Source organism: Lucilia sericata, unplaced genomic scaffold (assembly GCF_015586225.1).
Source record: "Lucilia sericata isolate MDLA Ls3-8-SP2 unplaced genomic scaffold, ASM1558622v1 Contig000507F_arrow, whole genome shotgun sequence".
Taxonomy (NCBI): domain Eukaryota; kingdom Metazoa; phylum Arthropoda; class Insecta; order Diptera; family Calliphoridae; genus Lucilia; species Lucilia sericata.
The window spans coordinates 277,501-301,558 of NW_023994521.1; the positions used below are offsets into that span (position 1 = coordinate 277,501).

Sequence of the window (24,058 nt, forward strand, 5' to 3'; positions counted from 1 at the left end):
GTGTATCGCAGAAAGAGCGTTATTTAACATCGAGACAAATCGCGGCCGCACAGTTCAAGTTGTGGACTATCAAGCGGGTGAAGCAAAACTTGCCAACCACGTCATACTAAAAACTTTTTAACATATATTGTAATATGTTGCAGATCGTTGTCATGACGGAATCCTACAACGAATTATTTCTTGTTATATGCAAAATTAATAACTAGAAGTTTCTATAATTGAATACCCTAATCTTCATATGTAAAAAGAACATTTTGAAATTGCAATTAGTTTAATTGAAAAGTTTTCATCATTTACAGTTTACTAAGTATGTTAAAATTGGAAAATAATTTTTTGTTTATCGATACAAGCTAATAACAGGAGAACTCATCCTTTTCAAATTTGAACATGTGAATGACAATCAATACTGCTTAGCGTCAACGAAGGTTTCCAAAGATATTTAAAAAAAATTGGATAAAATAATATATAGTTGCATTTTTGATAATGCGATGTCGTAAACACTTCTGGGTGAAGAACTATATTCTAGATGAATATGTTTTAGTCACTTCTGGGTGATTGCTGCGAAAAAAATGTGTCATCTGAATGTAGTCTAGCCTATAGTCTAGTCTATAGTCTATTCTATAGTCTAGTCTATAGTCTAGTAAGTCTAGTCTATAGTCTAGTCTATAGTCTAGTCTATAGTCTAGTCTATAGTCTAGTCTATAGTCTAGTCTATAGTCTAGTCTATAGTCTAGTCTATAGTCTAGTCTATAGTCTAGTCTATAGTCTAGTATAGTCTAGTATAGTCTAGTCTATAGTCTAGTCTATAGTCTAGTCTATAGTCTAGTCTATAGTCTAGTCTATAGTCTAGTCTATAGTCTAGTCTATAGTCTAGTCTATAGTCTAGTCTATAGTCTAGTCTATAGTCTAGTCTATAGTCTAGTCTATAGTCTAGTCTATAGTCTAGTCTATAGTCTAGTCTATAGTCTAGTCTATAGTCTAGTCTATAGTCTAGTCTATATCTAGTCTATAGTCTAGTCAGTCTAGTCTATAGTCTAGTCTACAGTCTAGTCTATAGTCTAGTCTATATAGTCTAGTCTATAGTCTAGTCTATAGTCTAGTCTATAGTCTAGTCTATAGTCTAGTCTATAGTCTAGTCTATAGTCTAGTCTATAGTCTAGTCTATAGTCTAGTCTATAGTCTAGTCTATAGTCTAGTCTATAGTCTAGTCTATAGTCTAGTCTATAGTCTAGTCTATAGTCTAGTCTATAGTCTAGTCTATAGTCTAGTCTATAGTCTAGTCTATAGTCTAGTATATAGTCTAGTCTATAGTCTAGTCTATAGTCTAGTCTATAGTCTAGTCTATAGTCTAGTCTATAGTCTAGTCTATAGTCTAGTCTATAGTCTAGTCTATAGTCTAGTCTATAGTCTAGTCTATAGTCTAGTCTATAGTCTAGTCTATAGTCTAGTCTATAGTCTAGTCTATAGTCTAGTCTATAGTCTAGTCTATAGTCTAGTCTATAGTCTAGTCTATAGTCTAGTCTATAGTCTAGTCTATAGTCTAGTCTATAGTCTAGTCTATAGTCTAGTCTATAGTCTAGTCTATAGTCTAGTCTATAGTCTAGTCTATAGTCTAGTCTATAGTCTAGTCTATAGTCTAGTCTATAGTCTAGTCTATAGTCTAGTCTATAGTCTAGTCTATAGTCTAGTCTATAGTCTAGTCTATAGTCTAGTCTATAGTCTAGTCTATAGTCTAGTCTATAGTCTAGTCTATAGTCTAGTCTATAGTCTAGTCTATAGTCTAGGTCTATAGTCTAGTCTATTAGTCTAGTCTATAGTCTAGTCTTATAGTTCTGTACTATAGTCTATAGTCTATAGTCTAGTCTCTAGTTCTAGTCTATCGTCTAGTCTATAGTCTAGTCTATAGTCTAGTCTATAGGTCTAGTCTATAGTCTAGTCTATAGTCTAGTCTATAGTCTAGTCTATAGTCTAGTCTATAGTCTAGTCTATAGTCTAGTTCATAGTCTAGGTCTATAGTCATTCTAGTCTTGTCTTAAACTTACATAAATCTGTTTTGCTTCTTAATTGTTTTTGCTAATATCCAACTTCTTTTAAAATATTCCAATTTGAAAAAATTATGTCTTTTAAAACGCAAACATATTTTAAATTTAATTTATTTCTTTATTTTTTAGACCTATTTATTTTCCTCTTGAAAACTCAAAAAAATGTTTTATTTTTAATTAAATTAAATTTTTGGTTTTCTGCACAACTAAAGGAAAAAAACTGGCAAAAAAAATCCTTTTCAAAAGAAAAACATTTGCAATTTAATGGGAAAATTTATTGATCGCCCCGAAACAGCACTTTGAAGAAAATTTCTTTCTTTAAAAATATTGTTTGTTTGTTGTTGTTGTTATTGGAAAATATGTAAATTTTGTTAGTTTCATACTTGAACAAACAAAAAACAACACAAAAATAATAATAAACAAAAATCAAAAGTTTATTTTAGCAAAACAAAGAGAGAAACAGCAAGAGAGAGGGAAAAAAGTGAGAAGTTAAACTAAATAAAATAATTTTAATTTTTCAAATGAAAATGATGCCAGAATCTTAGTTGCACAAGTGTTTTGTAGGCTTTGCTGCATTGTTGTTTTCTTGTGAAGGATGAATATGTATGAATTTATAGAACAGAACAACTTGAATGCAAATACTGGGTTAGAGATACGAATTGTGGAAGAAATAAATATGATGTTTTATACATTTAACCCTTTAAAGTCTGGGGATGGCAAATTATTGCCCTTTAGATATGATATGGACTCTGCTAATACGAAGTAATTAATAGAAACTAAAGATTTTAGATGGTCCAGAGATGATAAGTTTAGTTCAAAGTTTTGCTAACTTTTATAATGCCATTCAAAGGTTAATATTTGATAGTTATCTCCAATGGAAATAAATTCAATTTGTTTGCATTCATGTGGAAAATAAATTTCTATAACAAAACTACAAACTGAGTGTTAGTCGAAGATGTATTTAGAAGAATCCATAAAAGCTCTTGTATTTTTATGAATGCTGTACAAAACTTTTGATACTTACACCAAACAGCAAATACAAATCAAATCGAAAACAAATACATCATTTAAATAATAATAAAAAAGCACACATACAGTTAAAGCCAAACGGAAACGGAAGTTCTTTTGGTTGTTATAGAACTATTATAAATTTGAAGGAGATAAAGAACTAAAACTTGTGTTTATATGTTAAAACATGTATTGATTTTTAAGTTTTTTTTTTAATTTAAGAAAAGGGAAATTTGTTTTGGAGCCTAAATTTTTACTTAAAAAAGTTTTACCGTTGTGTTGTTAAGAAACAAGAAATTTCAATAATGTTTATAATCCTTTTGACACCTAAACTACAATAACCTCGACACATTAATAAGCAACTTAAATGCCTATTGTTAATGTCTGGTTATTTGAAAGTAACTAAGAATGGAACTATTCCGGACTAAAAAGTCAATTTGCAAAATATGTTTCAGGTTCATAAGTGACAATGCCAAAAAAATTTGCATATTGTTATTGTTGTTAAAACATGTTCAACGATGTCAACGACTAAAACACCACAACATCAGATAGATGTGTTCGAAAACAAGACAATGTGACATTGTCGAAAGAAGGATACAAGCAGCAAAGGAACAACAGTTTTTCGAAGCCAATATCTTCGAAACATGCCACCAACATTAAAATTTCCGAAAAAAAAATTTAAAAATGAAACAAATACCAATTCAGATCTTCTTTTTTTGTTGTGCCAAACAAACGAACAAAGAAACATGAACTAATTTTCACGTTTGTGTCATATCGATGACGATAATGACTGAAGAAGGAAAGCATATGCAGGCATGTATGCATGCAGAAACACACCATTCATGACTGAAAAAACTATTGGAAAAAAATAAGAAAAACATGATTATAAAGCATGATGCTTACAATAAAAACAAATAATACGAAAGATGGAAACAAGGAAAATGCATATTCATACATGCAAAGTTGATTTCTAACAAACTTCACCTCGTAAGAAGGGGAAAGCAGAAGGGTCATTCCGTGTTTGGTTAAGGAGCGCACAACAATCTGATAGAGGCCGAGGAGGCGGCGCGAACGAACGAGGGGGCGCGAACGAACGAACGAACGAACGAACGAACGAACGAAACGAACGAACGAACGAACGAACGAACAACGAAGACGAACGAACGAACGACGAAACGAACGAACGAACGAACGAACGAACGAACGAACGAACGAACGAACGAACGAACGAACGAACGAACGAACGAACGAACGAACGAACGAACGAACGAACGAACGAACGAACGAACGAACGAACGAACGAACGACGAACGAACGAACGAAACGAACGAACGAACGAACGAACGAACAACGAACGACGAACGAAGAACGAACGAACGAACGAACGAACGAACGAACGAACGAAGAACGAACGAAACGAACGAACGAACGAACGAACGAACGAACGAACGAACGAACGAACGAAACGAACGAAACGAACGAACGAACGAACGAACGAACGAACGAACGAACGAACGAACGAAACGAAGAACGAACGAAAACGAACGAACGAACGAACGAACGAACGAACGAACGAACAACGAACGAACGAAAAACGAACGAACGAACGAACGAACGAACGAACGAACGAACGAACGAACGAAAACGAACGAAAACGAAAGAACGAACGAACGAACGAACGAACGAACGAACGAACGAACGAACGAAACGAACGAACGAACGAAACGAACGAACGAAACGAACGAACGAACGAACGAACGAACGAACGAACGAACGAACGAACGAAGAACGAACGAACGAACGAACGGAACGAGACCGAACGAAGAACTGACACGAACGAAACGAACGAACAACGAACGAACGAACGAACGAACGAACGAAACGAACGAACGACCGAACGAACGGAACGAACGAACGAAGAACGAACGAACGAACGAACGAACGAACGAACGAAACGAACGAACGAACGAACGATACGACACGAACGAACGAACGAACGAACGAACGAACGAACGAACGAACGAACGAACGAACGAACGAAGAACGAACGACCGAAACGAACGAAACGAAGAACGAACGAACGAACGAAACGAACGAACGAACGAACGAACGAACGAACGAACGAACGAACTAACGAAAGAACGAACGAACGAACGAAACGAACGAAACGAACGAACGAACGAACGAACGAACGGTAACGAAGAACGACGAACGAAACGAACGAACGAACGAACGAACGAACGAACGAAACGAACGAACGAACGAACGAACGAACGAACGAACGAACGAACGAAACGAACGAACCGAACGAAGAACGAACGAACGAACGAACGAACGAACGAACGACGAACGAACGAACGAACGAACGAACGAACGAACGAACGAACGAACGAACGAACGAACGAACGAACGAACGAACGAACGAACGAACGAACGAACGAACGAACAACGAACGAACGAACGAACGAACGAACGAACGAACGAACGAACGAACGAACGAACGAACGAAACGAACGAACGAAGAACGAACGAACGAACGAACGAACGAACGAACGAACGAACGAACGAACGAACGAACGAACGAACGAACGAACGAACGAACGAACGAACGAACTAACGAACGAACGAACGAACGAACGAACGAACGAACGAACGAAACGAACTAACGAACGAACGAACGAACGAACGAACGAAAGAACGAACGAACGAACGAACGACTAACGAACGAACGAACGAACGAACGAACGAACGAAACGAACGAACGAACGAACGAACGAACGAACTAACTAACGAACGAACTAACTAACGAACTAACGAACTAACGAACTAACGAACTAACGAACTAACTAACTAACGAACGAACTAACTAAACTAACTAACTAACGAACTAACTAACGAACTAACTAACTAACTAACGAACTAACTAACTAACTAACTAACGAACTAACTAACTAACTAACTAACTAACTAACTAACTAACTAACTGACTGACTAACTAACTAACTAACTAACTAACTATGTCCCTCTGTCTGTTCTTCTGTCTGTTCTTCTGTCTGTCCGTCCATATATACATATGTTTGTTAAAATTTGGCCTTCAAAAGGTATTTTTTGTATTTTCTATAGCATTGAACCTAGAAACATGAAATTAAATAAATAATGGAAATCTCTAGTAAATAATTTTTGGTACTTTTTCGTTCTTTAACTGCTACTTTTTGGTTCTCCAACTAATACTTATTGAATCTTTTATAATAATGAATCTAAAAAAAGGCAAAACTAAACAAGCAACGTACGGTATACGAGATTCGGTACAACCTAATATAGAACTCCTACTTGTTTTTTTTTCCGTCTTTTCATGTTTGGTTCACAGTCATCTCCTACACTACTCCATCGTTTTGATGCTAGTAAAGGAAGAGTATGGGTTTGAATGAAACAAATACATGACCGGATATGAAATAACATGATAAAAGCATGTGTTGCTTGAAAAACAACAGCAATTCAAAGAGTTCTTTCCGCAAGCCATAAGATACTGTTCCATAGCCAAAACCACAATGTTCAAGTTGTTAAACTATTAATGACTGAAACTACAAATGAAAATGTCAAGTGATTTGGAAGGCTTAAAAGATAAAATCGATAAGGTTAGACAAATTTAAAAATACAGCATACATTTCAAAGATATTATGAGAAACTTTAGTTTTTAATTAATGGAAAAATGGCATCTTCATCATGTGAATTTTAGTCTACTGAGAGAAAGTCTTATAAGAGAATGACTCAGAGATGTTCTTAAAAGAAACACTACATTTTAGACCTCTTATTGGTCTCAGTAAAGTTCAATTTCCTTCAACACCTATTATCCTAAAACTTCTTTAAAACATGTTTAAATTAAACCCAGTTTTATGATCAAACATAATCTCTTTCAAAACCCGAAACTCTTGGCTTAAAAGCAAAAAACTTGAATTTTAAATACAAACTCTTAAATATTATTTAACAGAAATTAAATACCATTTCCATATACAAAATACATACATATGTAATTACATTAATACATTTGTATATTTCATTTAAATACATGTATTGATAATAGTTATTTAATTCAAAATATTTAAACTGATTTTACATTTCAATGCCTTTTTCATGCGTGCATCAAGAGGATTTCATTTATAATAATACATAATAATAATAATAATAAGTATATGCTAATGTATTTATAATGTTTTGCATGCAAAACTATAGAAGAATATTTTACAAAATATTATATTTAAAATAATTTATATTTACATACTCTACTCTCTCAATGCAATGGAGTTTATTATAGATTTTGTGGTTAAAATATAAATTCACAACATTTTTATTGAAATTCAATTCGTATATTGAAAAATAAATAAATAAAAATGCTAATAGAAATGATTGAAATGATATGTGGCTAGTAGTAGTGCAGAGGAGTATGCGTTGTTAGGAGTAATTTGTGGGATAATATAGATTTCGATTTACAGGGAAAGAAAATATAGAATTTTTGGTTTACTTAACTTAAATGTTGGCCAGTAGGCCTAACGAGAGTTACTCATAAAGGTTTTTAATAATATGGCAAAGAATACAATAACATTTTCTTCCAAATGCAATAGACTTTTTCGAGAAAATACCAGGATAATAGGATTTGCAAGACCTTTTTTCACTTAAATACTTTTACATTATTATTATGCGTTTGTGCTGATGTTTGTAAAAATATTGATGTTATATCCACCTTAAAGTATACTAAGAATCACTTTCAGGGACGATTAACATGTCCGTCTCTCCAAGTGGCTGGCCACAATTTTCAAGATATTTTAATAATATTTGGACATACGTGTTTATCGGCATAAGCCGTAAGCCTTCTGAAAATGGTTGAAAACGATTCATTATTTTACCTAGCCCCCAAACCGGACCTTCCCTTTTTGAGTTTTTAGCTCATAACTATCTCAAATATACTACTATTGCTCCAAAATATGGCACAACTAAGTTATGTATAGGCATAAATAATCATGTCGATTTTTGTATTGATCGGCCTGATATTTGTATAAACCCTAGCCGCCATTCAAACCATATTTGAAAACTTTCTTAAACATCCAATTTTGCCTTAGAAATTAGAATTGCATTGAAATTAAACATAACTAAATTTTATAAAATACATATACACATATCATTAAATAAATACATTCCTCCTCGCTTGTTTCTGAGGATCGGCCCATATTTAACCCTAAGTCTCTTAGAAAGCCTCTGTTAGAAAATAAGTTTTTCATCAATAAATTGCTTAAATACATCGGAATAAGGCAAAGTTAGTTAGTTAGTTATTTAGTTAGTTAGTTAGTTAGTTAGTTAGTTAGTTAGTTAGTTAGTTAGTTAGTAGTTAGTTAGTTAGTTAGTTAGTTAGTTAGTTAGTAGTTAGTTAGTTAGTTAGTTAGTTAGTAGTTAGTTAGTTAGTTAGTTAGTTAGTTAGTTAGTTAGTTAGTTAGTTAGTTAGTTAGTTAGTTAGTTAGTTAGTTAGTTAGTTAGTTAGTTAGTTAGTTAGTTAGTTAGTTAGTTAGTTAGTAGTTAGTTAGTTAGTTAGTTAGTTAGTTAGTAGTTAGTTAGTTAGTTAGTTAGTTAGTTAGTTAGTTAGTTAGTTAGTAGTTAGTTAGTTAGTAGTTAGTTAGTTAGTAGTTAGTTAGTTAGTTAGTTAGTTAGTTAGTTAGTTAGTTAGTTAGTTAGTTAGTTAGTTAGTTAGTAGTTAGTTAGTTAGTTAGTTAGTTAGTTAGTTAGTTAGTTAGTTAGTTAGTTAGTTAGTTAGTTAGTTAGTTAGTTAGTAGTTAGTTAGTTAGTTAGTTAGTTAGTTAGTTAGTTAGTTAGTTAGTTAGTTAGTTAGTTAGTTAGTTAGTTAGTTAGTTAGTTAGTTAGTTAGTTAGTTAGTTAGTTAGTTAGTAGTTAGTTAGTTAGTTAGTTAGTTAGTTAGTTAGTTAGTTAGTTAGTTAGTTAGTAGTTAGTTAGTTAGTTAGTTAGTTAGTTAGTTAGTTAGTTAGTTAGTAGTTAGTTAGTTAGTTAGTTAGTTAGTTAGTTAGTTAGTTAGTTAGTTAGTTAGTTAGTTAGTTAGTTAGTTAGTTAGTTAGTTAGTTAGTTAGTTAGTTAGTTAGTTAGTTAGTTAGTTAGTTAGTTAGTTAGTTAGTTAGTTAGTTAGTTAGTTAGTTAGTTAGTTAGTTAGTTAGTTAGTTAGTTAGTTAGTTAGTTAGTAGTTAGTTAGTTAGTTAGAACTGTTTCGGTCAAATGGAAAACTCTAAAAAGGGAAACTTTTATCCTTTAAGCCAGCTCATCAAATATTGATCGCAGGACAAACATGTTAAAAAATAATATCTTAGAATGAACTAAGCTTTCCCATTCTTTCAGAACATCCTAATTTTTCTCTATATAAACGGTGCTATCCTAATGTATACAAGTATTTATGTATTTATGGTTTTAAATTATAGGTTACTACATATTTTTAAAATTCATCTGGAAATGTATGTATATTTATACGTATGTATATAGTAGTTACGCATTTGCATATGATTCAAAATTATTGGTTACTAAATATAAAGTATTTGTAGAGAAAAATATTATATTTTTATTTAAAATAAACTTAAATACAACTTAATTGCTTTCAAGTGCAAAGGAGTGTATGAAACTAAAAAACCTGATAAATGCTACTTATCAATACTGGAAAATTGTTTTGTGAAGAATGAAAGAAATAATGCCAGAAAAACGTACGTTTAAATTTTACTTTTAAATAAATAAAATCTTTTAAAGGATTCAAAATGAAATTTTTATAATATTTTATTTTATATACAAGGTACTTTTATTAATTTAGTATAAAAATTAATACTATATTTATTGTACAAAAATAACTAGGAGCTATAGATTCCCCACTCCTCTCCTAAAACTAAACTTAAAAACTAGAATAAAATATACAACAAACTCTTAAACTACCACAAATTTCTCTCTTTAACATTTATGTTAACGAGAGAGATAGTGATTTTTAAATTAAAAATCACCTCTCTCTATCATTTCCATAAGCTTTAACATTTTACTATATAACAGCTCTCGGGCATTGATGCCCCAAACAAAATCTAAATGATTAAATTCATCATAGTTAACCTTAAATTTTCCCACCACATTGGGTAAACGTTGATGTAATTTTTCCACATCCTCTGGAGTGGCCAGCCAATCGTTGATGGAATAATGTAAAGCAACTTTAGCTCTAACATTGGCCAAGTTATAGTCGGGTGGTGTAATCGAATCATAACGCCAATGATTACGTATCCAACCATAATCATATTGTCTAAAATGACCACTACGTTTCAGTTGGCCATAATGTTGCATTTGTTTGGTGGCGGCCCCAGCGGGAGCATGACCCAATATCACCGGCAACATGGTCTCGTTCATTTGTTTCTTATCGAAACCGGCCACCAAAAACATAACATTCGAACAAATGGCCTCGGTTATGGAATCCTCATCGCAAATGATTTGATTAAACATGGTAATAAAATCGTTGCTGGGTAAGAACTCATGGGCTCCAATTAGTTTTAAAAGTAACTGTAATAGAAAATAAAAAATATTAAAAAAACCTAGCAAGAATCCTATTACTTACCGCCAATGGCTCATGAAAGAAGGCCAAAAATTCGACTACCGGACTTTTGGCATGTTTTATAAAGGCCACCGGTGCCAAAGCCTGCATTAACATGATTTTATTATCACAAATTTCCGGGTGTTCACTGCACATTATGAAAAATGTCATGGTACCCTGTGAGTGACCAATATAATGTAACTTTTGGTGATCGGTGCTCTTTAAAACATAATCAACGGTAGCGGGCAAATCGTATTTTCCCATTTCATGAAAAGTAAAGTCCCAAAAGCAGCATGCTTAGTAGTGTATTTAATATGTTTCCGAGAGTAAGTATTGCCGCGCACATTTGTCATCCAAACATCATAACCTTTGTCGTATAGTAGATAAGCTATAAGAGGGAGAATGAAGGAGAGCGTAAATATTTGTATTTTTTTCCTCAGTTCTGGATAATGTCGAATTGTGTTGTTATCTGTTGAGGAATAAACTACGTCATAGTTTGATATTTTGTAGGGGGCTTTTTAAAAGCAATTAACCTTTTGAAAGGCTTATCACTAGGTCAACTATTTTAAGATGATATTCTCAAATGTCTAATAAAGTCGAAATAAAAACTAATCTAACTAATTTAATAGAACTTTGATGTATTTAGTTAATTTTGTCAAATTAGATCGAAATACTTAAAAAATGGGTGTAAAACTTAAAAATGGGGAATTTACAACATCTTCGTTTATAGTCTAGTCTATAGTCTAGTCTATAGTCCAGTCTATAGTCTAGTCTATAGTCTAGTCTATAGTTGTCTATAGTCTAGGTCTATTAGTCTAGTTCTAGGTTCTAGTCTATAGTTAATGTCTAGTCTATAGTCTAGTCTATAGTCTAGTCTCTATTAAGTCTATAGTCTAGTCTAGCTAGTCTATAGTCTAGTCTATAGTCTAGTCTATCGTAGTCATCTATAGTCTCGTATAGTCTCTAGTCTATAAGTCTAGTCATTAGTCTGTCTATAGTCTAGTCTCATAGGTCTAGTCTATAGTCTAGTCTCTAGTCTAGTCTATAGTCTAGCTTCCTAGTCTAGTCTATAGTCTCGTCCATATAGTATAGTCTATAGATCTAGTCTATAGTCTCGTCTAATAGTCTAGTCTATAGTCTAGTCTATAGTCTTAGTCTATAGTCTAGTCTATAGTCTCGTCTATCGTCTAGTCTATAGTCTAGTCTATAGTCTAGTCTAGTCTATAGTCTAGTCTATAGTCTATGTTAGTCTATAGTTAGTCTATAGTCTAGTCTATAGTCTAGTCTATAGTCTAGTCTATAGTCTAGTCTATAGTCTAGTCTATAGTCTAGTCTATAGTCTAGTCTATAGTCTAGTCTATAGTCTAGTCTATAGTCTAGTCTATAGTCTAGTCTATAGTCTAGTCTATAGTCTAGTCTATAGTCTAGTCTATAGTCTAGTCTATAGTCTAGTCTATAGTCTAGTCTATAGTCTAGTCTTATGTTAGTCTATAGTCTAGTCTATAGTCTAGTCTATAGTCTAGTCTATAGTCTAGTCTATAGTCTAGTCTATAGTCTAGTCTATAGTCTAGTCTATAGTCTAGTCTATAGTCTAGTCTATAGTCTAGTCTATAGTCTAGTCTATAGTCTAGTCTATAGTCTAGTCTATAGTCTAGTCTATAGTCTAGTCTATAGTCTAGTCTATAGTCTAGTCTATAGTCTAGTCTATAGTCTAGTCTATAGTCTAGTCTATAGTCTAGTCTATAGTCTAGTCTATAGTCTAGTCTATAGTCTAGTCTATAGTCTAGTCTATAGTCTAGTCTATAGTCTAGTCTATAGTCTAGTCTATAGTCTAGTCTATAGTCTAGTCTATAGTCTAGTCTATAGTCTAGTCTATAGTCTAGTCTATAGTCTAGTCTATAGTCTAGTCTATAGTCTAGTCTATAGTCTAGTCTATAGTCTAGTCTATAGTCTAGTCTATAGTCTAGTCTGTAGTCTAGTCTATAGTCTACTCTGTAGTCTAGTCTATAGTCTAGTCTATAGTCTAGTCTATAATCTAGTCCATAGTCTAATTTATAGTCTAGTCCATAGTCTAGTATATTCTATAGTCTAGTCTAAATTTTAGTCCATAGTCTAATATATTCTATAGTCTATTCTATAGTCTAGTATACTCTATAGTCTATTAAGGAGGCACTATTCCAACAATAGGCCTAAATTCAGTTACAGTATCTAGAGATTCTATACTTATTAACCAAACTAAACTAAATGAAAATCATTTGTGTTGAACAAAAAGTCCGTTAATAATACTCTCCTCATCATAGTGTCGATCAAAAATATATATATTTTGCTTTAATACTGTTACTTACCTAAACCTTTATTGGGGCCCATTAACACCCATGTAGCTGAACTATCCAAAAGACCATGAGTCAATAAGACCGGTATAGCGCCTGGTTTAGCTATACGATGTATTTCCAAAATATAACCATCATCGGTGGTAACATTATGAATTTCCGAGGGATAACCATATTTTCTTATTAAATCCGGCTAAATATATAGATATCACATGCTTAAAACAATAATAAAATTAACACTTTTTTTTGTACACCAACCGTTTTCAATAGCGAATCTTCAATTATATCCGGATCAATAGACACTTCATTTGAATAATTATTTTCCACTGAATTTGTTGCACTACGTTCCACCGGTTCCGAACCGCCAAATATTGACAAAGAACCACTGAATTTGGGTATATCGAATAGGTGAACATTACCCAAGGAAAAAGACCAAGCATTTGAATCCTTTTCGGCAGCCCAAATACACAAATTTAGATTAATTATTAAAAATAATATTAAGAAAAAACGCATTTTTAAGGGCTTGAATTGAAATGTCGTTATCGTCGCCGTCATATTTCTTGAAGGTTTAAATAACAACTGATTGCAAAAATATTCTATTTCTCAATTACTAGTTGTTTGTAGGGGCATTTTTACAGAAATTAAAATTAATCAAGTTTTTTTTTTCTACTGCGAAAAAAAGCACACAAACCGCTGAAAACAACAGCAACAACAACCAAACATATTGTAAACAACTCTCAGTAAAAGATTGTGTTTAATAATAATAATAATGAATGATTGTATTATTTATGAACACTAAGAACGCGTTGGACGGCCCCATTTGAAGAGAAGATGGTCAGTGTCAAAGTTCGTTAAAAATGATTAAATGCACTTGGAACAACGCATGTCAATAAATTTTGTTGTCATTTAAAACGTTCTCTTTTTGCTTATCACTGATCTAAAGCTATTGCTCATTGCTTTAGATACTCGTTTTTATGGATCAAGAGTAGAGATCGATAGAGGCGAAGAGTGACAATTAACTCTCTTTCTGAACAAACAATAGAGTGTGGGAAGAGTTCTTTCCCTTTAATTAATCTAGAGCAGTGATAGGCACAAAGTAAGAACTTAGCTCTGTGATCATACAAACGTTTGATATCAAGAACTTAACAAAGATCTTAAGAGATCTCCTGTGAATCTTTCGGAAACTGTATATCTTCTGAGTTAGAACTGTTATTTTGGTGAAGATCATCGATCAAGAATCACTCTCTTCTCCGTAAATCTAATCGCAAGTGTCTTACTTAATGCCTCTTTTTCTGTCTATAATATTTTTAAATTTGTTGGTCATCACTTTTATTATTTGTGGTTTTCTTTTTGTTATTGTACTATGTACTGCCATACATCCAAACATAAAGTCTACACAAAAACAGAGGAAGAGAGAGTGAGAGATAACCTTTAAAATTTCAAGTACCGATAAGACGATCAACATCAGTACTTAAACACTTCTCATCCAGAAAGTGTTGTGTGTCGTCTTTATTAATATTTTTAACAATCAATTAATATTATTTATTTATTTCATACAGATAAGAGTGTTTCCCATTCACAAAGAAACCAGGCATTATGACGCACATCACGAGACTTTTTCTGAACAAAAATCTACAAAAATATTTTGTTCGAAAGCTTAGAAAAGATGAAAGTAGTATTTTTAGTTTTAATTAATACCCTGTAACTCTGTTACAGTCAATGAGAGACTGGAGAGCTTAAAGGGCCGATATAGTTTATTACAAACGAGCCTCTTTTTAGAAAATACCAGTTTGAAAGTAAAAACGTAAATTTGTTGTAAGTGTTCTTTGCGAAATTGTAAATATATAACATTAATTGAGCTACAGATTGAGAAAACGTTTTTTTAAAGCTATAGATTTAATTGTACCCTATATCAGGTTATGAGTAATCAATATTATTGATTACATTTGCTGCAGTCATTGACATTATCTATATATTTGATTAAAGTTCAATTTACAATTTTAACAGCATGGACTAAACTCTACACAATAATTTATTATCGACCGATAAGCTTATTTTATACGAAGTGACCTAAAGAGAGTAAATTTTTCGGAAAACTTAATAAACATTTGAATTATATTCTTAACTTGTATGAATATAGGTAGATACAGAAGTATTTATTTCATCATAAAAGGTTTATAAAATTCTACTCAACTTAGGTTTTTGTATAGAAACAACTTAAACATTTTAATAATTATGTATAATTTATATTTAAATTTCCAAAAAGGAAAAAACTATAAAAACAATTTTTCCATTTCTTACAAAATCATGCATGAAATTGCAAAATTAATAATATTTTTTTAAGATATCATACAAATACCTTTACAAATGTATGAGTAATTTCATATCAATATGCATAAAGCCAGCAGTTCGGGAAGGGACAACCCCAATCTAGCTACTGCTTAGGGTAATCACTAGCCACCCGACTACTAACTATTAATCATCACTCCCTTGTTTACAAAGAGACAGTCAGAAAGCTAGTTCAAAGGTGTCAATGTCATAAATTAAATGCTTAGAATCTGCCCTCTAGATTACTTGGTGATCTATTGTCTTCGCTTTGCATTACAAGGGCATATACAAATAAAGCTCAAATTGTGCCCAACCGGACTAACGAATATGGCCTTGGAACCCATATTGACTTGGAGGATTTATTGAGTCTTTGTCGAAGTGCTTTAGTTTGGAGGGTATTATGCGTTTGTTCTGATATTTGAAACAACCAAATAGCACTATACCGATATTAAAGTAATCCAAAAGGCTCAGAATCACTTTCCGAGTCGTTTTACATACATATGTAAGTGGGTGTGTCCATAATTGTACCCAACCGGACTTGGCCTTGGCACCTATAAGTTTTATACCCTTCACCTTCATGAAAAAGTTAAGCGTCGGAATGCTTTAAGTGAACATCTGCCTTTTCGGCCATATTTCACGGTGGTACTTTTGCAACCACAGGGTAAGCTATGTTGGGTGCCTTGCACCCACTCGCAGGGGGCAGTTTTTGTACATGGCATTTACGCGATATAAAAAATATCACTTGAGTTTATAAACCACACAGATGGAATGGTCTCAGTTCGTTACCACGACAATTGGATCTGCGCTCCGGAACGACTCGATTTCCAAACGACCAAAGATTGTCAACTCAGCAACAGCTGTATCAACCGGAAGTTTTTTTTTTCAGGGAAGAATAACCATTCACAGCCAATCTATTACAACAACAATGGACTCTGTTAATTCGGCAATAGCACCTAGAGACGGAATCGGTAGAGCGAAATACGAATCTATCAAAAAAGTCAAAGACACGACCTTACTCATAGAGAACACACTGTAATAAGCCTGTTTTGAATAGAGTAAACCCTGAACATACCCTGAAGGAAGAGATATTCAATGGTGTCTCTTGTATAAGATATCGGCCATATCCATAATCATTCAACTCAGCACCCATCTTATCTGACGCATTCATTGAGAAAAGCATCCAATGGGTAAGGCCCGCATACCCCTACATTCATCCAAAGCTTAGTCCTACAGTGACTTGTTCGTTAGATATCTGTTGCCTTTTCTGACAACAGCACCGAACTTATCCCGAAATATAGAACGCACCATGTATCAGTTTTTTAACTAACAATATCTTCCCGCGAGTTTGGTTGTAAACTACATCCACCACGTGCACTCCGAAGGGACCTCTCCAATAACCGGCACAAGACAAAGTCTAAAACTCTGTCCTACCGCTACCGGTTCAGATAATATGGCTCTTGGGTTCGACCAAACATCAAAGGACACAACTAGTTTAAGGATGATGGAGGATCATCAGGGAAACATGCCCCCGGGGGAGGTTAAATGTGGGATAGGTATATATAAGTTTGTTATTTCGCTTGTGATTTCTACAATATGATATTCCAATACTATAAAGTTTATATATTCTGGATCCTTTTAGATAGCGAAGTCGATTGGCTTATGTCCGTCTGTATGTATATCTGTCTGTCTACTTGACAGTCTGTTGAAATTAGTTTTCTGAAAACCACAGATATCTGCCACCCATCTCACTTATCCGACGCATTCATTGAGAAAAACATCCAATATACCTGTTCAAAACAGGTGGATGGGCAAGGCCCGCATACCCCCACATTCATCGAACGCTTAGTTCTACAGTGACTTCTTTGTCAGATATCTGTTGCCTTTTCTTTCAACAGCACCGAACTTATCCCGAAATATAGAAGGGACCTCTCCAATAACCGGCACAGGACAATATCCGAAACTCTGTCCTGTTGATTACCGGATAATATGGCTCTTAGGTTCGACCACACGTCAAAGGAAATGCCAAGGATACATTTGACACCACTAGTTTAAGACGGACTAGAAGTACTGGCAACACCTTTTCCCCCAATATGATGGAGGATCATCAGGGAAACATGCCTCCCGGGGGAGGTCAAATGTGAGATAGGTATATATAAGTTTGTCATTTCGCTTGTGATTTCTACAATATATTATAAATTTGTCAGTATGTCCGTCTGTTGAAATTAGTTTTAAAGTTTATAAATTCTGGATCCTTTTAGATAGAAAAAGTCGATTATGTCCATCTGTATGTCTATCTGTTTGTCTGCCTGTCAGTCTGTTCGTCTGTCCGTCTGTCTGCCTGCCTGTCAGTCTGTCCGTCTGTTGAAATTAGTTTTCTGAAAACCCCAGATATCTGCGAAATCCAATAACTCTATTAGACATGGTTTCGAGATGTTTCCTATTTAAAATCATAGGTAAAATTCCAACGAGATACAGGTCTTCTTTTTTCTCTCTAATTCACTCCTAACCCTTAAAGCAGGTCCATTATCAGGCCCATAATATAAATATATTAACGTTAAAAGTTAATTTTGAAAAAATCTGAAAAATATTCTCCTTTCTATGGATTGACTCACATAGCAAAAAACAAATTGCATGTTATTATTATATTACTAAAAATAATAAAGAAAAATATCTATAATAACAAAATAATCTATAATAAGAAAATATATAAAAACAATAATTTTAAAGGGGGAAGTAACACTACTCAACAATATCACATCCGATATTCGTTAAAAATGTTTAATTTTATTAAAACCTTTAAAATGTCTTTGTTTAACTTAAACAAAAATGTATCAAAAAGTCAATCCATATAAAAATTGCTTAGTAAACTCTTTTAAGGTAACTTCCCTCGCTCTCTAATTAGTCATTATTGCTAAAACAAAGTAATTTTGTACAAATAAAAAAAATATTTATGATAATACTTAAATTGGCAGTATTATAAATAAATTAATTTACTAATAATAATTTCTTCAAAATAACAAAGTTCAATTTACAAAATGAAATCAATACTATAATTAGTAACACTAGAAAAAATCACATCTTAATCACATGTTAACGAAAAAAATATAATAACAATTTTGTTATTATTAAATATTTAAACCAAGTTAAGTCACTGTAAAAAGTACTAAATAACAATAAGTACCTTTTTAAGTACAACACTTGAAAAGTACTCAAAATCGCTGATTATCACACTAAAGAAGTCAATAAATTTAAAACAATTAACCGAAAACTGTTAACAAACGAACATTGACCCCATTTTCTTAACATAAGTTTAATTATTAGAGAAAAGAAAAAAAATCACACCATGTGTTAACAATAATTTTTGGCATTTGTTTTCAATACTACATATTTTCAAAGACAATTAGAAAAGAATCGAAAAAAATTAACCGCATATGTTTGTACTTGCAGACACACTCCCCTCTCTCTCTCTCACTCTGGCAACCGTATACACAAGAGGGTCAAATTGTTTACATCTGTTCAGAGGTTGGTTACATTTGACACTTTCTTCTTTCAAAAGATCACAAGACAATACTATACAGTATTGTTCAAACAGTAGCATCAGTTTTGTTTAACATCCCCCTGTTTATTTTGACATGCCAATGCTGTAATAATAAAAATATTTAAACATTTCTTGTCCAAATACTAATATTTGTTCATACTTGTTTATGAAATATGAAGGAATAAATATAAATACATACATATAAATATTCCACAAAAATAAGGAACAAATATTTTTAGAATTTTACAAAAAAATAAACAAAAATATTTACACCAGTATGTGTATAAATATTGAAATATTTTAAAGAAATGGAAAAATTATTAAAGATTGTATAAATATTATTAGCAATTTTAGTTTATTAAATAAAAGATGAACTTATATTAAATTAAGGGCTATCATAGTTTTTGAAGTGAATTATATTAATAAAGTAGCTATGCCCAGTGTGCTGGCTACCCTAAAAAAAATATATATAAATAAAAAACCCACTTTCAAGTTTGTAACTGTGATAGTTCCCAGATATACGAAAGATATACCACCACCCCCATTAAAAGTCCACCCATTTTCCTCAAAATGTCCATTTATATGTCTACATATAGATAGTTAGTTCGATAGATAGATAGATAGATAGATAGATAGATAGATAGATAGATAGATAGATAGATAGATAGATAGATAATAGATAGATAGATAGATAGATAGATAGATAGATAGATAGATAGATAGATAGATAGATAGATAGATAGATAGATAGATAGATAGATAGATAGATAGATAGATAGATAGATAGATAGATAGATAGATAGATAGATAGATAGATAGATAGATAGATAGATAGATAGATAGATAGATAGATAGATAGATAGATAGATAGATAGATAGATAGATAGATAGATAGATAGAAGATAGATAGATAGATAGATAGATAGATAGATAGATAGATAGATTAGATAGATAGATAGATAGATAGATAGATAGATAGATAGATAGATAGATAGATAGATAGATAGATAGATAGATAGATAGATAGATAGATAGATAGATAGATAGATAGATAGATAGATAGATAGATAGATAGATAGATAGATAGATAGATAGATAGATAGATAGATAGATAGATAGATAGATAGATAGATAGATAGATAGATAGATAGATAGATAGATAGATAGATAGATAGATAGATAGATAGATAGATAGATAGATAGATAGATAGATAGATAGATAGATAGATAGGATAGATAGATAGATAGATAGATAGATAGATAGATAGATAGATAGATAGAATAGATAGATAGATAGATAGATAGATAGATAGATAGATCGATAGATAGATAGATAGATAGATAGATAGATAGATCGTAGATAGATAGATAGATAGATAGATAAGATAGATAGATAGATAGATAGATAGATATCCTTTTGTGTTTTCCCTCATTTTTTATCCTCTACTTAAGTCTTCGTTTCATAAGTACATGAACTTTCAAATACAATGAGTCTGAACCAAATCGCCACAGCACAGTGGTATAGGAAAAAAAAAAAGAGGGAAATAATTCGGTAACTTCTAAACGGTTAATCCGATTTTAATGAAATTTGGTATGCACAAAAAGGAGGTGTTGTCGAGTTTAGGTTTTGAATTTGGACCTTATAGGCCAACCAGGGGCCCGGCGGGGGGTCCTCAAATTAGGACACCTCGGCTATGTTAAATTTTTAAAACGATCTTATTTCTTCATTTGAGTTCCGATTTAAAATAAATTTCGTATATAGAATCTTCTCATCGAGCACTATAAAAATGTCGTCGTAGCAGTAAATTATCTCTTATAGTTTAGGAGATATTCGCATTTGAAAATTAAAATTTTAAAATTTTTACCGTCCTTACTTTAGTTTTTTGATAATAGCGGGTCCAAATATTCCCGATTTTCGCCATTTCTTTTTTTATTCGCTTAACAACAAGTTTATATATCAAGCAGTGAAAGAATTATGTAAAAATCATGACTGAGTCCAAAGTTATAGGCATTTTAATTTAAAAAATTAAAAAAAGGCGATTTTTTTGCCATTTTTTTGGGAAAAAAGTATCTTTTCCTTTTTAAGTTATCTAAAAAGTTTCTAAGAAGATGTATATAGAATTTATACTTTTTGAAAAGCTGACTTTACATAAAATACGATAAATGAAACAAACCCTAAAAATTTTTGATACCGAGGGGACCAGGTCCATCCAAAAAACCCTATTTTTTTATAGAAAATTCAATTTTGAGCAAAAATTCTCAAATCGCATAGTCGATATCAAATTATAGTGACCTGTTTTATATGACCCAATATGTTCTTAATCATTTTGTAACGGGTTTCGATAACCCCGCCCCTGGTATGGATATAATAGGCAAAAAACCAAAAAATCCCATTTTTGGGATTTTTTAAAACTTTTTTGGGAATTCCGGGATTTCTAATAAGAAAATTCGAAATTTTTATTTAATTTTGGATTTTGAGTAAAAAAATCTACCTAACTGTAAAATTTCATCAAAAAATATTCATAAATAAAATTTTTATTGCAATTTGAAAAATTTGTATCTTCGCAAAAACTGAATAAAAAACATTTTTTAATTTTTTTTAAAAAAGTATTCCGCGAATTTTTTAATTTTCAAAAATTATATACAGTTTTGAAAAATAGACAAAAATTACCTTTCCATTGATATATAACATGCCTACCTAATGTTTTTTAAGTGACAAATTAATTAGGGAAAACTCAACATCTTTTAGAGAATTTACCTAGTACTATTATTTTCATCCATACATTTGTTAGGCATGTTTTACTACCTAAATTTTTATGAATTTTTACAGCCACTTTTTACGATTAATCTTTTATTCTTTATCCCTAAAAAAAATTAACAAGTATTTATTTTATATAAAAATAGTCTTTATTTATTTTTTTTTTATAAATTAATATAATTTTGTAAAATAATCGGTATCACAGTAGTCCATATCTAAAAGATAAAGTAAATCTTTAAATTCATGAATATTTTCAAATGCTAACGTTTTGTAGCAAATCCAACGTTTCCTTATAGTAGATAAAACAGGATCAGAAGATAGAATCAGATTATTAAAAATATCTTCATTTTGAGACTGCCTAGAACACTTCCTTGAGCTAAACTGATGAATATGCTTAAAGTCTCTATTCCTCGATTCTTGGGGTTCTTCTGTAAGCTCTCCTAAAGGCAGAATATTATGTTCTATGATGACCTTTCCATGACATAATATCTTGTGAACTGTAGGTGTCATTTCTTTCCAGGGATATAATTCCAAAAGTAATTTAGAAACTTTTGTAGAATACTCTCCAAATTTTGTTGCGTTCACTTTATGCTTGCTATTTATCGCCATTAGAATAATATTGACCTTTTGCAGTAAATCCATACTAATTCCGGTTATTTCGGAAGTAGTTTCAAAATGTTTAAAAAAACGTCTAGCGGTATTACCATCGTTTGTGCTTCCATATCCTGTGAGTGGTTTATCAATATTTAATCCCATCCGCTTTTTAAATTCCTCTTGAATTCTTCGTTTCTCACTGGCTCTCATTTCCATTAACTCCTTATTGTTATTTGCACTTTTGTTTGCATTTTCCGGTATGCTTCTGTACTTTAAATCATATGCTAAATGTAGAAAATGTTCCAGAAATCGTATGCGAGCATGTAGGGGGGATATTCCAAATTGTAATGTTTCCTCATTTATTGATCTTTGCTTGGAAATATTCGAAAATTCTGATTTTTTATCACCACATATGTAGCAGTACCAAGTAGATGATGTTCCTGTAATGGCATTTCCAACTTTCCCATCAATCATTGTAAGTTTTAAATCATAGGACATGTTAAACGAATAATTTTCTATTTCGATTGTTATAGGTTCCAAGTTTTTAATTTCTGCTTCAATACGATTTATCAAATCTTGCGTTGTTGTTTTGGATTCCTTTATATACTCAAAGCTTATTGGCCTACAAAAAGCTTTGGATCCTGGAGTCGAATTCTTCCAAATATCATCGAAACTGGTTGATGGAGAATCGCTGTCAGCATACTTTCGAATTCTTAATGGAACTAGCGATGCCATAAATACACTTTTATACTCGGAAGATGATTCACTTGTGTTGATTTGTTTATATTCCGAGAGTGCTGATAATCCATCACATCCCCACTTACAAATGAGTTGAAGATCACAAGAATTTATTTTTTTTAGTTGGTCTGAAGAAAAGTCAGAAGCAATCCTTAAAGCAGTATTTTCGAGTAGAGCGCCGAGTCCAATAACAGCCTTCCGATCAGTTATTTCAATAGGAGGTGGTATAATGCTCTTTCTTCTTTTCATTTATTTTGTCATATGATGGTAAAACATCCACTCCTTTTTCAGATAGCGCCTTTCTTAACGTTATGTAGTTATCACGACTTAATCCCAGCTGCAACATAAGCGCAATAGCTTCTTCCTCAGTGAACGTTGTATCAGATGATGGTGTGGGTATACTCTTTACAATTCTTTTCAGTCGTCTTGGTGATGCGGTTGGAAGAATATTTGCAATTTTTATGGCATCCAAAGGCTGTTTTTCTTTTCTTAACATTGCTTTAAAAGTGTCCGAAACTTCTTCGTTAGATAAGGTTTCTAGTGAAGTTGATAACCTTTTCCTCTTAGATTTTGAGCTCAAATCCTCATACTGCTTACAGGGAGCACCAACAGTTGATACGCAAATAGCAACTTCTACACATTCATCCAGCCAATCAGAAAATTTCGATCGAAATTTAGCAATGGAATACCGAACACTCTTCAGTTTTATATCAACTGATTTTATAAAATTTTCAATTTTACATATATCAGTTTTATCCACTTTATTTTTATGTGCAGTTTCAATATATTTCAATAAGAAGTTCACTTTATCTTGAAAAGGAGCTGAAGAGTGTTCAAATAAAATGGAGCACAAATCATTTTTTTTTAGTACGATCGCCATGGTTAGAAAATTACAAATAATTACAAACAGATATAAACCTGTCTTATATATTAATTACAGGTACTTAAATTAAATTATTTTTTAAAGGGTTATGATATTCTACCTAATATGTCTAACGTATCCTTATGTAATGAATTTTTCCTCAATAGGTCACTTTAATAAGCTACCTATTAAAGTGACCTATAGGGGTAAAAATCATTACAGTTTAAAAAATAATACCTGAAAATTTTTTAATA

General features: G+C 32.1%; 1 protein-coding gene across 1 annotated transcript; it reads right to left on the bottom strand.

The window, feature by feature from the left end:
* Positions 1–9,846: 9,846 nt before the first annotated feature.
* Positions 9,847–13,576, bottom strand: LOC119605662 (lipase 3-like). The gene is given in 5 exon segments (XM_037958904.1): positions 9,847–10,625; positions 10,681–10,946; positions 10,949–11,044; positions 13,002–13,179; positions 13,245–13,576. Coding segments are annotated over 5 exon segments (1,389 nt in total). The 5' UTR covers positions 13,542–13,576; the 3' UTR covers positions 9,847–10,073.
* Positions 13,577–24,058: the final 10,482 nt, after the last annotated feature.